Genomic DNA, 17,996 nt, shown 5'->3' with positions numbered 1-17,996 from the left:
AGAAGCCACCTTTGATTAGAGAGAACATGTAATGGTTGTGTGAATATAGATTAGGTGAGAACATTTAATAGCTGTGTGAATATGGATAAGCCATCAAACATTGCTGGGAACTAGTCATTGTATATGTGGAATGGGGGATAATATTTGTCCTGTTTATATCTTTATAAGGCAAAAAGTAACAGTCTTTTCTGTTTTGCCTAAAGGCAAAAAGTAACAGTCATTAATATTTGTATATCCAATAATAATGTTCACAAAGCAGACTGTACAGAAGATGCATTGAACTATAGACATTGAAGTATATACATGAAAAGAGAATATTTTAATATACCTTTCCTAATTCAAGACAGATCAAAAGGACAAAAATAGCAAGAATAAAAAGACCTAAAATATAACCAGTAAAGTAGATAATATAAGTACATATCAAACTGTAAACCATCATAATAAAAATTATATCTTCTTTCAAATGTACCCAAAACATTGCAAATATTTTTATAAACACAATCTCAATAAATTTGAATGAATAGTTAAAATACAAGATATATATATATATATATATATATATATATATATATATATATATATATACATATATATATATAGCTACCTATACGAAGTGGAAGTGAATAGATTGGACAGAGATGTCAGCTAGACTTCTCTGGTTAGAAATTATTTTATAGGTTGATTTTTTTATTCAAAAATTAAAAGCAATCCCTAAAAGCTGAAAAAGAAAGATGAAATAAACAAATATAGCTATGTATCCAATTTGTGATATGTGTATGGTAAGACAAAACAATTGAGTAGTATTTTGTTACCATCAGGAACGGGGGTATTTGGTGAGAGGCAAGGAGGAGAGGTTAGAGAATAATAGAAAGCCTCAACAGTATTGCTAATGCTAGATGTTCAATACATAAAAATTATATATATGCATTAAAAATATTGAATGCATTAATGAATGAAAGGAATATCATGTATCTCCTGTGGAGAATGGTGTTAGGGACACCAATTAGCAAGTTGCTGTAGTAAATGCTCAGGGCAGACAAGATGAGATCAAATCTGGACCAGAGTGGAATATTTTTGTGTGTTGAGAACTGGTATAATCTGGGATGTATTCAGGGAAAAAAAATACAATGCAGGACTTTCTGGTAGATTGTATATTAGTTATGAGAAAAAAGAATTCTGAATGATTCCTAAGATTTTTACCTGAGTGAGATGATTATATCTCTTTCCTTCATGAGCATTAATTTTAGTATCTGTTCTGCCTTTTTTGTTTGTTTTTTTTTAATTCCTGGGCAAAGGAGATATTAATTCTGTTTGTATGTGTGTGGAAAGGTACCTTTTGATCTTTTGCATTATGAATCAGCTTCAAGCATTACAGAGTAATTGATTTGATTGGTTTTTAGGCAAGGGACTTGGAATAAAGAGGAGTCCCATTTTTTTTTTATTTTAATTTTTAGTTTATTTTTTTGGAATGGTTTTATTTTAACAGCTTTATTGAATCTGGATTTTATAGATCAATAGTAGCAGACAAGAACATTTCTTGAGTTTGTGAAACACATCTTAGTGCCAGGCAACTGGAAGATGTTTGATAAATGCTTTTGGAAACATAAGGAAATAAATGACTAAGCATCAACTGAGACTAGGTATTTTTCATGATGGAAACATTTCAGTCACAGATCCTGCAGGTAAAGACTTTAAACTTTATTGGGAGAGAAAGACGTTTAAATTCTTTTCATGCAGTGAGAAAAAGAGAGACTGGGTCTCAGCTAGAATTTAGTTCAAATTCTGATTCTATTGTTTAAAAAAATAAAAATAAAAGGAGTCCCATTTTAAATTGGGAATTTAAACAACTTTGAAAGGACTGGGGCAGGAACGAGTCATAAAAGAAAAACCTAGTCACTGGCCAAAATATAATTGACAAGGGTGCAGACCCAGGAAAGATATTGGGAATACCATCTTTGTTTCGGATGTTGATTTCAACCGTTTGTTCACATTCAGTGTTAACTGGGGCTGAGACTTTTATAGAGGGTGTTCCTAGCAGAGAACATTTGCATTACAGTTCTCACTACCATGTATGCTTTCTGCTTTCACATACTAGCTTCAAGGCATCGGTATTTTGTAATGAAATTTCTTTATAAATAATGTGACATGGAAAGCACATGGCTGTCCTAATGTCATATGGGCAGCTTAAGGAGCTGATGCTACAATCCAGAACATAGGTATCTGATAGGAATTTTTCCAGAGTCCGGAGCTCTGATAATAGATCTGGAAACATCTCTCCACAATAAAACATTTAACATTATATGACTACAGATTCACAGTAGTAAAGAATTAAGAACTGAGAAGTTTCCTCACCAGCAAGTAGTAAAGTCTAACATTTGTATCTTCATTCAGTATCTTCATTTTCCTCTTTAGTTTTTATTTCCTGTTTTAAATAGAAACGTCAAGAAAAAATTCTGGCCAACTTCCTGTGTGGTTGAATACAGGACTGTTGTAGGGGAGGGAAAGAAAAACATGAAGTGAAAAATAAGATAATCTCTGTTAGAACAGAACGGGAATTTCAACCAGATCCTGGGGTATTGATCAGAAAAATGAAAATATCCTTAGCTATTGAAACATAGGGCTAATGGAGACAAACTCGTGTCTCTAAGGCCAAATGAGGACTTAATCTCCAGTGTGGCAGATTTTCAGAATTTTCAAAATGTGGAAGATGCCAGCATAAGACCAAGTGCAGATATGGAGTCCCATGTAGAAGCTATAGGGCTTCCACATGACATTGGCATCTACCATCTCTGGGCAGAAGTGAATCTCCCCAGTACTCTCCTGGAGGCTTCCATTACCTCCTTGTTTCTCAGACTATAGACAAGAGGGTTCAGTGTTGGAGTAATGATAATATAAAATAGAGAGAGAATGTTGTCCTGTTGGGGACTATGGTAGTGATTGGGCTGGATGTACATCAACATGGCAGCTCCATAGTACATTCCTACCACAGTCAGGTGAGAAGAGCATGTGATGAGGACTTTCTTCCTTCCCTTACCCGAGGACACGTGAAGGACAGCAATTAGGACAAATGTATAAGAGGCAAGGATAGCAGCAAGGGTAGGCATGAGAAAGATCACACCTATCACATATACCATGAGCTCATATATGGAGGTATCTGCACAGGCCAATTTCAACAAGGGTGGGATCTCACAGAGTAGGTGCCTGATTTTCCGAGACATACAGAAAGGAAAGTGCATAGTATATGAGGTGAGTATCACAGCATTCAGGAATGCCAGGATCCAAGATGTGGCTATTGTGAGCCAGCATATCCTTGGCCTCATGCGGACCATGTAGTGCAAAGGATGACAAATAGCCACATACCTGTCATAGGCCATGAACGCCAGTAGTAAGTCCTCTGCACCTCCTGAAGTGAGAACTACTAACATCTGAAAGGTGCAGCCTTCAAAGGAGATGGTGTTCTCCCCATGCAGATAATCCACAAGCATTTTGGGAGTAACTGCAGATGCAAACATCAAGTCCATGAGAGATAGCTGGCTAAGTAGAAGGTACATAGGCACATGGAGCCAGGAATCCATTATAATGACCAAGAGCAGCAGGCCATTGCTGGTCAGGGCCAACATGTACAGGACAGCGATTGTGGCAAAAAGCAGTTTGGGAACCCCACTGTCATTCAGAATCTCCGCTAATGTGAAGTCATTTCCCAAGGTGGAGTTCCAGAGCTCCATTCTGTGGTTTCTTTGCTTGTCTGAAATTACACAAGATCTAGGTAAAGTAGTTCTGATGTGATATCTGGAGACTCCTTGGCTTTATAATATTATAGCCTTTGATCAGCAAGATTAGTTGTTTGATTTATCATATTGTATTATACTTTTTCATTCATGAATTAACTCACCATTATGTACCGATAACATGTTGCAAAAGAGCACATTTCTTCCCTACTTCTGATGTTTCCCTCAATGTTAGGGGAGTCCCATTGTGCAATAATTCTGGGCTTGTCTCTGCCTTATACTTCTACTCTGCCATTTACTTTTTCTGAAAAATGTGGAGCAAGTTAATGGGAAAGATTAAAGGGAAAATCTGGGCACATGCTAACCAGCCTCCTTTTCAGGAGATACAGGGTCTTTGAGAGGGCTAAGATGTATTTCCCTCTCTCCCACCCAGGTTTTGAACCAATTGAGAAAGAAGATATTTGTGCAGGCCAAAGTGTCACCCCTATTTTTCATTAAACAGAAATTTGAGAATGAAGCCTATATGTCAGTCAGCAATGGGTTTCCTAATACCAACCCCCAAATGGACATAATTGCCTTTGCAATCACAGGCAATATAGAAATAAGTCAGTTTTCCCACAAGGAAGGAAGAGTGGGAAAGGGGAACAGGATAGGCCAAGTACTAGCAATTGTATCTTCCAAAAAAAAAAAAGAAATTTATCTCAGTTCATTCTGTAATTGGATTATGTTCCTCCCTTCCTTGAGAAGAAATGAGGAAAGAGTAAAGACTAGGTATCTTATATTACTATTTTCTTGACATAGAAGCAAATTTTGGGAGAGAGAAAGAGCCATCCCATCCCATGCCTCTTGTGTGCCAAGCACAAGATAGCTCCCAAGCATAGAGTGGAGTACATAACATATAGAACACCTGACCACATTAAGTTATATTCTTTTGTTTTTCACCATCTCTGATTTTTACTTTTATTTTTTAAGTTTATATCTTTATTTTGAGAGAGAGAGAGAGAGAGAGAGAGAGAGTGTGCACACGCGGGGCAGGGGCAGAGAGAAGGAGAGACAGAATCCCAAGCAGGTTCTGCACCATCAGCACAGAGCCTGATGGGAGGCTTGAACTCACAAACCATGAGATCATGACCTAAGCTGATATCAAGAGTCCAATGCTTAACCGACTGTGCCACCCAGGCACAGGCTTCATTTTTAAAAATTTTTATTCCAGTACAGTTAACACATAGTATTAAATTGGTTTCAGATGTACAATAGAGGATTCAACAATTCTATATATTACTCACTGCTCATCAAGAAAAGTGTACACTTGGGGCGCCTGGGTGGCTCAGTTGGTTAAGCGTCCGACTAAAGCTCAGGTCACGATCTCACAGTCTGTGAGTTTGAGCCCCACGTCGGGCTCTGTGCTGACAGCTCAGAGCCTGGAGCCTGCTTCAGATTCTGTGTCTCCCTCTCTCTCTGCCCCTTCCCCACTCATGCTCTGTCTCTCTCTGTCTCAAAAATAAATAAAAACATTAAGAAAAAGGAAACTATTTTAAAAAAAAGATAAGTGTACACGTATCTTGAGGAGCACTTATCTTCAGTTACGTTCTTATGAACGGCATTGAAAAATAGGTTTAGTAGCGTCTGGATTGCTCCGTCAGTTAAGCATCTGACTTCAGTCAGTTCATGATCTCACAGTCTGTGAGTTCGAGTGCCACATCAGGTGAGCTCGTGCCCTGCTTCGGGAGAGCCTTGCTTCTCTCTCTCTCTCTCTCTCTCTCCCTCTATCTGCCCCTCACTCATTTGCAACTCCTCTCCTCTCTAAAAAAAATAGGTGTAATCACAAACTGTGAAAATTATCATAATGAAAAAGAAGAGATAGTGGTTCTCATGTGGATTGGTAATTAAGAAAATACCTCTTGGGGCGCCTGGGTGGCTCAGTTGGTTAAGCATCCAGCTTCAGCTCAGGTCACGATCTCACTACTTCTAATTCTGTGTCTCCCTCTCTCTCTGCCACTCATGCTCCATATCTCTCTGTCTCTCAAAATGCATAAACATTAAAAAAAATTTTAAGAAAGTACCTCTCTGGTTCAATATTTGTAAATCAATCAATATGATACATCACATTAGTAGAAGAAAGGATAAGAACCATATGATCCTGTCAATAGGTGTAGAAAAAGTATTTGACAAAATACAGCATCTTTCTTAATAAAAACCCTCAAGAACATCGGTATAGAAAGAACATATCTAATGTTTATTTATTTATTTATGTATTTATTTTGAGAGAGAAAGAGACAGAGTGGGGGAGGGGCAGAGTGAGTCCATTGACTGATAAATGGATAATGAAGGTGTGGTTTATATATACACTGGAATACTACTTGGCAATGAGAAAGAATAAAATCTTTTCATTTGCAACGACGTGGATGGAACTGGAGGGTATTATGCTAAGTGAAAAAAGTCAGTCAAAGAAAGACAGATATCATATGTTTTCACTCATATGTGGAATTTGAGAAATTTAGCAGAAGACCATGGGAGTTGGGAAGGGGAAAAATTAGTTTCAAACAGAGAGGGAGGCAAACCATAAGATACTCTTAAATACAGAGAACAAACTGAGGGTTGATGGCGGGGGAGATGTGGGGAAGGGGAAAATGGGTGATGGGCATTGAGGAGGGCACTTGTTGGGATGAGCACTGGGTGTTTTATGTAAACAATGAATCATGGGAATCTATTCCTGAAGCCAAGAGCACACTGCATACACTGTATGTTAGCTAACTTGACAATAAATTATATTTTAAAAAATGTAACTGGCAAGAAGGCAGCAGAGGAAGGGTCTATATCTTCAGGCAGCCTGACCTAGAATGAAGCAAAGCATTTCTAAGCTTAATCTTGAATGGAAAAGCAAAAGACTGTCCATAGGTTCTTTGAAGTGATAAAAAATACACTAGTGTCAGTTGTGGGCATCTTCCAACATTCTGAAAAATCACTGATTTCTGCTAAACACCGCAGTCTGAGACCCAGGATCTGAGCATGGGAGATGATCACCAACAATCCCGCAATGAGAAAGAGAGAGAGAAAGACAGAAAAGAACCATTGGCTCAGTTATGATCATGTGATGTTCGACCTCACATACTATTTGTATTGCAAAATTGCTCATTTATCAAGTTAAAATTTAGTAGAAATGTTTGCTCATCTTTTGAACACTTGAAGAACAAGATACTCTCAATCCAAGGATTTACATGGTTAATATCCTCCAGGGATTATATTTTGTGTATTATGCAGGCTTAGAATATGAGAAAAGGGAGACTATTTCTACTCTTCTTCTGTGTCAATCAAATCATGTTTCTCCCTTTCTGCCTTCACAAAAGGGATGCCCCATCTCACATGATGAGTAATTCTACTTGATAAAAAATACTATTTTTATTAAAAAAAAAAAGACAGAAAAGAAAATACCTCTCTGAGAGTGTGAATTTCAAGCTCAGTTTTTAAAGACGAGCATAGGGGGCGCGTGGGTAGCTCAGTTGGTTGAGTGTTCGACTTCAGCTCAGGGCTTGTGAGTTTGAGCCCCATGTCAGAATCTGTGCTGACAGCTCAGAGCCTGGAGCCTGCTTCTGATTCTGTGTCTCCTCTCTCTGCCCCTCTCCTCCTTGTGCTCTGTCTCTGTCTCTCAAAAATAAACGTTAACAAAAAAAATTAAAAAAATAAAGATGAGTATAAATGATTCAAATGAAGACCAGTGAAGAGGCTCTTGAGCATATAATGCATTATATGCAGAATCTATGAAATAGAAAAAAGCTTGTAATTTCTGAGAAGCTAAATGAAGACTGATGAGTCAGGTAGTAACTGAGATAAATTTGGAGAGATAGATATGTTCCAAATCATGCTTGTACTTCTAGGGGATATGGAATGCAGTGCACACACACACACACACACACACACACACGTATGACATCAGACAATTTTTAAAAGTAACTCTTAGGGGTGCCTGGGTGGTTTAGTCAGTTAAGCATCTAACTTTGGCTCAGGTCATGATCTCATAGTTTGTGAGTTTGAGCCCTGGGTTAGGCTCTATGCTGACAGCTCAGAGCCTGGAGCCTGTTGCAAATTCTGTGTCTCCCTCTCTCTGCCCCTCCCCTGCTCACATTCTGTCTCTCTCTCAAAAATAAGTGAACATTGAAAAAGTTTTTAAAGTAACCCTTATAGTTGTAAGGTTATAGTTGAAGGAGTAATGGGTAGAAGATGGACAAGAGTGAATTATATGGAAGTGATGAGTCACTAAATCCTACTCCTGAAACCAATATTACACTATATGTTAGCTAGAATTTAAATACAAACTTGGAACAACAACAAAGATATGTCCAGAAGTGATTGTGGTCATCCAGGTAAGATGGATCAGGAAAATAGCACATATATAATAAACACATGTTGGAGGCAGAAACAATAATAATTGGTGATTGGCTAGATATTTGCAATGGAAATAAATCAAGAAAAGCCAGTTTGGGAGGTTTTAAATAGAAGAATTGAGAGTGTTTAAGGAACCAGAAAATCCCATAAGAATGAGAAGTCCATTTGCTCAGTGTGTATAGATGAATGAGATAGAAGGAAAGAGGTATTGACTTAGCGGGGAAAAACTGAGGGACTGTTTTCTCCTGCAAAGTGCATAGTTTTAGCATCTATACTAGAATTAAAAGTAACTTATGCATCACAATGACAATATTACAATATTCTGTATTATCTACGTATTTATTTTTGTCAGCTGACTTACATTATCCAGCTCAACACATTCCACACCCCTATTCAAAATTCCTAGCCCTGGGTGCCTGGGTGACTCAGAGCCTGGAGCCTGCTTTGGATTCTGTGTCTCCCTCTCTCTCTGCCGTTCCCCTGCTCACACTGTCTCTCTCCCTCTCTCAAAAATAAACATTAACCTTTTAAAAAAATTCCCTGTCCTTAATTATTATTATTATTATTATTAATTATTATTAATTATTATTATTATTTTTATGGCCTGGAAGCCATATCTCCCAAAGATAAAATCCTTACCTCAGATGGACAGGAGACACTGCTGATAGATTTTACTGCAAGATGTAATAGCTTATATGAGGGAGCCAAGGAGTGCAGATAGAAATTGGTGAATAAAGTGGCTTTTGCCAGAATTTGGGAAAGTATCTGCTGTGAGGAGGTATGGGAGGTCAGTGAGACAGGGCCTTCTCTGGCTTTGCAGACCTTCTCTGGGAATGGGTAGCCTTGTCTCTGAATGGCCAATACTACTGAGAGAAGAGTCAGGTAGGAATAAGAGGTTGCCTGTCTCCTCTCTTGTGTGAGGAGTTAGGACAGGCTGCTTCTCTGATCAGTTACCCTGTAAAGGAATTTTTCTAGCCCTCAAACAATTGTAAGGCTGAGGTCACTGCTTAGGCTTTTAAAAATGCTTCCACTCCTATTGGGCTCTGAAGGAAAAGCTGAATAAAGGAAAAATCCAAGGAAGGGGATATGAGAAAACCCAAAAGGAGAACTTAAAATGACTGGCCTCACTTTCCCTGAGGGCCACAGTGAGCCAGGGCCCTGTTTTGGGGGTGGTTCTTTTGCCTTCCTGTGTGAGGACAATGACTTTGATCTCCCTCTCCTCCCCAGAAGCTTTATTTAAAGGGAAATCTCTTCCCAGCTGACTTATTCCCTCACTAGAAATCCTAGTCTAGGAGATAGGATTTTAATAAATCCCCTAGGTATGATTCCTGACCTTCCACCTCTGCTTTCTTCTGTCAGTAAATGAGCTCTGCTGGCCCAGAGGGAACCCTTCACCTGTAAAGGAAAACAGAGGGCCATTTTCACATCCCTGACTGTGCATTTAGTGACCATGTCTTGGGCTAGTACTACCAATCTGCCCCAAGACCCATGGTATAATGAAGACCCTACATGGTCTCAGAAAGGCTGTGGAAGCAAGACTCTTAGTCTTTCCCCAAGAGGTAATCCTTTCACTGAACATAAGTGAGTATCTCAGAGCAAATTAACTAAGACAAATGCATACAGGATTTCCTGCTTTATTTTCCCTCCATAGACATGTTTTCTTTTTAAATTTTCTTACTCAACAGTTATTGGACTCCTATGTGCCAGATGTGAGATGCTAAGTTATATATCAATGAAAAAAATAGACAACTATCCCTCTGACATGGGTCTTATATTGGAACACTTGTAACATGGAAGGGGCAGCACTGTGTTCTCACTGCAAGAGACACTAACCCTGGATATAGATTTGCCTTTCCTAAATGCAATGCTTATGTCAAAACTACTATCTGTGGACTTACAGAATGACCTTATCCACTGTCGTGCTATTCCACATAGCATTGCTTCAGATCAATAAATGCGGTACACTTCACAGTAAATGAATTATAGCAATGGACCCATCCTCATGGAATTCACTGATCTTACCATTTTCTCCACCATCACTGAAGTAGTTGGTTGGATTGTATTGTGGAAAAACCTCTTAAAGGGCCAGTTACAGTACCAGCTAGATGGTGATACTTTGTAGGGCTGGAGAAATGTCCTCCAGGATGCTGTGTGTGCTCTGAATCAGCATCCAATCTATAGTGCCATTTCTCCCACTACCAATAGGCATATATCCAGCAATCAAGGGGTAAAAATAGGAGTGGCTCCATTCCTTATTACCCCTAGTGAGTCTTAGTAAAATTTTTGCATCCTGTCCCTGTGACTTTCCTGGCCTAGAGGTCTTAGTCCCAAAGGAAGGTATGTTTCCATTAGGAGGTACAACAATAATTTCATTGAACTGGAATTTGAGACTGCCACCTGGTCACTTTAGTCTCCTCATGTCTCTGAATCAATAGGTGATTGATCCTAATCCAAGGGAAAATTGGTTGCTACTATATAATGGAGGTAAGGAAGGAGTATGTCTGGGGTACAAGAGATTCCTTAGGTATCTCTTAAAACTACCACAACTGTGATTATAGTTAATGGAAAATTACAACAAACCAGTCCAGACAGTACATCTAATGACTCAGACTCTTCAGAAATGAAGGTTTGGGTTAACCTACCCAGCAAAAAACTATGAACAGCTGAGGTGCTTTTTTAGAGCAAAAAGAATATGGAATGGGTAGTTGAAGAAGGCAATCACAAATACTAGTTAAAACCCTGTGAGCAGTTTCAGAAATAAAATGAGATTTATAATAGTTTATTAGTTATTAGTATTTCTTCTATTATGAATACACACAATATTTTGTGTGTATATATATATATATATGTATATATATCTCACAAATATGTTTTCATTTCCTTATCTCCTTTATCCCTATACCACGTAACATAAGATATGTTAAGAAATTAACTTTAGGGGCGCCTGGGTGGCTCAGTCGGTTGAGCGTCCGACTTCGGCTCAGGTCACGATCTCACGGTCCGTGAGTTCGAGCCCCGCGTCAGGCTCTGGGCTGATGGCTCAGAGCCTGGAGCCTGCTTCCAGTTCTGTGTCTCCCTCTCTCTCTGCCCCTCCCCCGTTCATGCTCTGTCCCTCTCTGTCTCAAAATAAATGAACGTTAAAAAAAAAAATTAAAAAAAAAAAAAAGAAATTAACTTTATATCACAGTATTTGAGTTACAGGAGAAGAGCAAACATCCTCTAAGGACTTTGCATCTTCTGGAGCAAGAGTTAGCATATTTTCAGTTAGAATATACACAAGTTAAGTTGTATTGTGGTAGGTAGAAGTATGACTTCGTTACTGTCTTTATTTGAAAAGGGTGTGGTTTAAAGAGATGTGTATGAGTGCCAAGTTGACAAGAGATGGACCGTCGTGGTCAGTTTTATGTGTCAATTTGGCTAGGCTTTAGTCCCCAATTTTTCAAACAAACATTAATCTAGGTGTTGCTGTGAAGGTATTTTGTAGAAGTGGTTAAAGTCCATAATCAGGTGACCTTAAGTATGAAAGATTATTCTAGATAATCTAGAGGAGCCTGATTCAATCAGTTGAAAGGCTGTAAGAGCAGAACTGAGACTTCCCTGAGGAAAAGAAGTTTCACCTGTGGGAAGCAGCTTTAGCTGCTTGAGACTTCCGGGCTGCCTTTTCTGACAGCCTGCCCTATAAATTTCAGATTTGCCTTGCCATCCCCACAACTGCATAATAAATCTCTTAATATACATCTCCTACTGGTTCTATTTATTTGTTTGCACCCTTACTTGTACATTCAATATACATTTTTCTGCAGTAAAGGGAAAATTTTACCAATTTAGTCACCTAGAAAACTTCTGGCTACCCTGAGTTTTGACAATTTATCCATCACTTTCTTGCTGGTTCACTGTCTAATGGAAATCCAGGAAAACTATAGCCTTTTCTATCCACCTCCTTCTCTGCATATTTCTTTTCAGATACAAGTCACGCTGTCTTTCCTTCTTGAATGTCACTCTTCGAATTTTGAACAAAATAACATAGTTATAACTGGAGTATAACATTAAATATGTAGCACAATATGAAACCTAATTACGTATAGTTTTTGATCTTTAATTCTTAAAATCTGAGTTGTGGATGAAATTGTTAATTGTACCCTTTTCTACTTTTCTGAATGTTTTAAACATTTGAAAGTAAAATATTTTAAATATTAAAGTAAAAGAAACATAAAAAGCAAACACATCATAAATGGAGAGAGAACAATGCACTGTTATAGAAACAATAAGTTAACTCTCTTGGAAATCCAGTTCACCAAATAAATTAGAAGGTAAGTAAGTACACAGAGGATTTGTATAACAACTGATCTAATGGCTGTATAGAAAACTTTAAAAATCAGACAGTCTAGACTAGAAAAGGAATGTCAGTTCATAAATATAGATGATAGTTGAGATTAGAATAATAAATGACCACAGGCAGGACTGCTTAACCTAACCAAAGTTAAAAAAAAATTTAAGAATAAAAAATAATGTTGTGAGGTTTCAAAATAGCACTAATTGGCCATTAGGAATTAACAAAGATTTTCAAGCAGAAATATATACAGCATAACACTGCTATCTTTTTAAATTTTTTAAAGATGTTTTTATTTATTTTTGAGACAGAGAGAGACAGAGCATGAGCAGGGGAGGGGCAGAGAGAGGGGGAGACACAGAATCTGAAGTGGGCTCCAGGCTCTGAGCTGTCAGCAAAGAGCCCGACGCGGGGCTCGAACTCACAGAGTGTGAGATCATGACCTGAGCTGAAGTTGGACGCTCAACCGACTGAGCCACCCAGGCGCCCCAACACTGCTGTCTTTTGACAAAAAGACTAAAAAAATTCGAAGTTGGGGTAGAAATGATATGATTCAAGATAGAGCATCTTATATTATTTTCAGTGCCTGTGTGAGGGCCATGGCCCATAGCGCTTCTTTTTGACTAAAGAAAAATGGTACAGAGGCACCTAGGTGGCTCAATTGGTTAAGCATCTGACTTTGGCTCAGGTCATGATCTTGCAGTTCCTGAGTTCAAGACCCATGTAGGGCTCTGTACTGACAGCTCAGAGCCTGGAGCCTGCTTCAGATTCTGTGTCTCCCTCTCTTTCTTTGCCCCTCCCTCACTCACACTCTGTCTCTCTCTTTCTCTCAAAAATAAGCAAACAGTAAAAAAAAAATAAATAAAATAAAATTATATATATTATTATGAATGTACAGTTGTTAGGCTACAAATAAGGAAGACCAGGAGGAAATAACAGGTTCAGGTAAATTGGAAACTACCACAGTCTGTAAAATATAATAATCTATATAAAATTAAATTAAAACAACCCCATGTGACGTTATACAAAAACTTAATACAGAATGGGAAGACCATGTAGTTACAATGTAAATAAAGTCAAAACAAAGCAAATACGGTATCAATAACCCGATTAAACTTATGTAATGTGGTTTCCAAAGTGTTGGGGTAAAATAGTATGCCTGCCATCCTTAAACACTCGACAGACTATATTTCATTAATTCACTCATCCAATATTGTTGCTGAGCCAGACAGAATCCATCTCTCGTCTATCATTTTATAATGTCTGACTGAAAGTATATAGTAGGATATTGCATCTGCCTTTCCACAATCAAAAAGGAAACAAATGAGAAGAGGAATGCTCTCGGAAACCTCGGAAAATGCTGCACATCTAGGCCAAGTACCATCTAAGCAAAAGCACTTTTGTGGCCTCTTGTCAATGTCAATGCTTCCTTTACCTGAAAAGGAATGGGCTTTAATGAATTGCTACTAGGTTTTCTGAAGGTCTAGCTGCTGACTTTATAACATCTGAAAAATTACACATGTAGAAATTCCAACAAAGGAAGAAAACTAAAGCATGAAGTTATATATTAAATACATATAGTTTATTGAAACTATACATTTTTATGTTCTAAAATTACATAATTGTTACGTGTAAATGCTGCATATAATAATATATAACTATATTTATACACACAAACACATATATACACACAAATGTATGTTAAATTTGCTTTCTCTCTGCCATGATAAGTGTTGCATGCTGTCTACCTTGCGGTATTTCTGTTACAGCCTAAAAGAAGTTTTTCTTTCATATTTTCTTAAATTTGAGAAAGTGATTAAAATGAGATATCATCAATTGATTACAAAAGGAACCAGGCCCCTAACCCTCTAGGAAGCAATAAACAGGTCCTAGCCATGAAGTTAATGATAGCAGAACCTCTTTTTGTTTACTCCCCCTAAGAAAAAGAGGGCTTTTAAGACAAAACAAAACTGGGGTGCCTGGGTGGCTCAGTTGGTTAAGCGTCTGACTTGGGCTCAGGTCATGATCTCATGGTTTGTGAGTTAGAGCCCCGCATTGGGCTCTGTGCTGACTAACCAAAAGTTGAGCTCCAGCTCAGAGCCTGGAGCCTGCTTCTGATTCTGTGTCTCCTTCTCTCTCTGCCCCTCCCCCACTTGTACTCTGTCTCTCTGTCTCTCAAAAATAAATAGAACATTTTAAAAAATTAAAAAAATTAATAAAAACAAAACAAAATCAAAATGGATAGAACTATAAAAACTAGTTGGATAATAACTGATTATTTCTTAGCATCTTCATAAAAATAAAATTATTTTAAAACTCCAGTACCAATATATGTCTCTTAAAGTTCTGGTTATTTCACTTACTACGTTAGAAAAAGAAGCATTTAATTAAGGCCTGAAAGAAAAGGAGATTTCCTCTGATATTTTTTTTTTTTGCCTCTTATCCTTCAATTGTGTACTAAGTCAGTGTGTTTATAATTGCAGACTTTTACCTAATGTAGGTGTTTTTTTGAGATTAAGTTAAATGAAAAGAGAAGGCATGTCTGAGTCTCTTTAGCAAAGACAATCTCTCAAGAAAAGGGCTTGGCCACTAGACATGGTTTTTCTGATGGCATCTTTGACCTCCTTGTTCCTCAGGCAATAGATAATAGGGTTGAGCATGGGAGTAAAGACTGCATAAATGGCTGAGATCAATTTGTTAGAATTGAATGAAGCAATGGCTCGAGGTCGGACATACATGAAGATCACAGCTGTATAGAAGATGACCACCACTGTAAGGTGAGAGGCACAGGTGGAGAAGGTCTTCCACTGCCCAGTGGCTGACGGAATGTGCAGGATGGTAGAGACAATGAAGCCATAGGAAAGGACAGTGGCTGAGAGGGGAAACACAAGAATGAGAATGGCTAGCACAAAGTCCACCATCTCAGCCATAGAAAAATCCATGCAGGCCAGTTTGAGGATAGGAGAAACATCACAGAAAAAATGGTTCAAGATATTATTGCCACAGAAGGCAACTCGGGAGATGAAGTATACCTTTGCCATGGAGATGGTGAAGCCACTCACCCAGGAACTGATGGTCAGCTGAACGCAAAATCCTGTGGTCATCATGGCTGGATAACGAAGAGGACAACATATAGCCACGTAACGGTCATAGGCCATGGCAGCCAAGAGCACACATTCAGTACAGGCAAGTGAGATGAAGAAATAGAGTTGGATCATGCATCCCAGGAAGGAGATGGTATTGGGATGAAGTAGGAATCCAGCCAACATCTTAGGGACTGTGACAGATACATACCAAGTCTCCAGAAAGGACATGGTGCCCAGAAAATAGTACATAGGCTTGTGCAGGGACCCAGTAACCCATACAGTGAGAATGATAACCAAATTCTCCAGCAGCACAAACAGGTAGGTGATGAGGAAGAGAAGGAAAAGCAGAACCTGTAGCCAAGGGGAAGTATGGAAGCCCACCAGGATGAATTCACTAACATAGGTGGTATTTTCCTTTGACATGACTAAGACACCAAAAGACAAAGGATTTAATGAAAATAGCACAAATCAAAGAATGAGATCCACATTAGTAGCAAGGGGCCCTCAGGCTGTAGGTACTTTATCATTAAACTTAACCCTAGTGCCACAATCTGGTCCCAGGGTGTGATTTGGCAGTCCTGAAAGGCCACAAGATCCTCCCCAGAAAATCAGATGTCAGAACAGAGCCTGAAAACAAATCCACCAAAGACACGACGTTAAGAATCCAAAGAAACCAATATTGCACTGTACTTTAACTAGAATTTAAATAAAAATTTTTTAAAAAATAGTGGCAAACATAAATGAGGCTGAAGAGATACCCTCTCTATTCCTCTAATATCATTGTATATTCAAAAACGCTTGAGCTGTCATATATATATAATTCTCTCCCAGCACCATAATTTCCCACTTACAAAATTATAGCATTAGAAACTGTGGTTAGGGGCGCCTGGGTGGCTCGGTCGGTTAAGTGTCCGCCTTCGGCTCAGGTCATGATCTCATGGTCCGTGAGTTCAAGCCCCACGTCAGGCTCTGTGCTGACTTCTCAGAGCCTGGAACCTGTTTCAGATTCTGTGTCTCCCTCTCTCTCTGCCCCTCCCCTGTTCATGTTCTGTCTCTCTCTGTCTCAAAAATAAATAAACGTTAAAAAAAATTTTAAAAAAGGAACTGTGGTTAAAGGAAAATTTTAATTCTCTTTGATAAACTAATAATAATTAATGTATTTTGCTAAAGTTAATGTTTATAAAGTCCCTATACCAAGTTTAAGAGTCATTAAAACAATAATACCCTTTATTAAGATAATTTTACTCATGAGAATTTAATTCAAACTAATACCAGAAACCATATATATGAAGAGGTTCATAACATTATGATACTTAAGAGTGAGGAAATCATTACATAAGTTATGATTGTCAACTGGATGAAATAAGTGATAATTATAAGAATCTTGTAAAAATAAAAAAGGATTTAATAGTTGGTAAAAGCACAAAACAGACAAACAATGAATCTTAAAGCAGAGTCATGAGGTCAGGTTCAGGATTTAGTCCCACAGATCTAGGTGAGAAATGTCGTCAGGTAGTACTAGGAGTAAATACTTTCCTTATCAGCATATTTCCAGGTTTCACAGGCTGTTATAAGGCAAAAGACCATCATGGTTGGAACAAGTGCCAAGGGCAGGACAGGGAAGCAGCGTAGTTAAAATTCTGGAGAAAATAAAATATCAACTGGAAAACACCCTCCTGACCAGGAGAATTGCTGCCTTTGGTGCACTCTTCAGGATGGTCTTTTCAGGATGCTGGCCAAAGTAGTTAACAATTACTTGCCTATTTTTAGGGCCATGGACTTAAAAATTGAATGAAGAATGTCTGCTCTCTTGAATAATTAAGCACATTTTTATTTTTTAGATGGCTCCTAATAATAGTATTTTATATATACATATATACTATATACTATACTATTTTATATATACATGTGTACATGTATATATGTATATATAAAATGCCTTTATATATACATATATAATGGTTTTATATATACATATAAAATGGTTCACATTTGATTCCAAATTAATTTGTACAGTTCATCTATATCTTCTTCAAAGACTGGTTCAAAATTTTGATACTGTCAGAAGTGTTACTTGATTAATTCTCTCTACTCCTTGACTCTGAAAACCCTCCTCAATATGGACATTGCTGAACACAAGTTGCATTTAAGAAGTTACCTTGAGAGTGGGGACTCAGGAGATTCAACAACTCAGAAGGTTTCCTAAAGCACAATAGGATCAAAGAGAGAACTGAAATTTAAAAACACTTTCTTCACAAGTGAGGATAGAAGAAAGAGAAAAATAGAGATAGAAGTTGGCTTGAGATTATAAACAAAATTAATCTGAAAAGAGAAACATCTTTTTCGAGGAGACCAATAGAGATGACCTGGAAAGGGAAAAGCAGAATTTAGGGAACTGAAAAGCACAAGATGTGAAATTTCCGAGGTGTTTAGTAGTGATTTCTGATTTATTATGTACTGTGTGGGCCA

At 38.0% G+C, this 17,996-nt stretch overlaps 2 protein-coding genes across 2 annotated transcripts; both read right to left on the bottom strand.

Moving 5' to 3' along the window:
- Nucleotides 1-2,780: 2,780 nt before the first annotated feature.
- On the bottom strand, nt 2,781-3,725 carry LOC132662441 (olfactory receptor 2AG1-like). Its single transcript, XM_060607911.3, has one exon. The coding sequence runs from the start codon at nt 3,723-3,725 to the stop codon at nt 2,781-2,783; it is 945 nt and encodes a 314-aa protein (XP_060463894.3).
- Nucleotides 3,726-14,993: 11,268 nt separating this feature from the next.
- Nucleotides 14,994-15,950, bottom strand: LOC132662442 (olfactory receptor 6B9). Its single transcript, XM_060607912.2, has one exon. The coding sequence runs from the start codon at nt 15,948-15,950 to the stop codon at nt 14,994-14,996; it is 957 nt and encodes a 318-aa protein (XP_060463895.2).
- Nucleotides 15,951-17,996: the final 2,046 nt, after the last annotated feature.

Source organism: Panthera onca, chromosome D1 (genome assembly GCF_046562875.1).
Source record: "Panthera onca isolate mPanOnc1 chromosome D1, mPanOnc1 haplotype 2, whole genome shotgun sequence".
Lineage (NCBI taxonomy): Eukaryota > Metazoa > Chordata > Mammalia > Carnivora > Felidae > Panthera > Panthera onca.
This window is presented reverse-complemented; position numbering and strand designations above follow the sequence as displayed.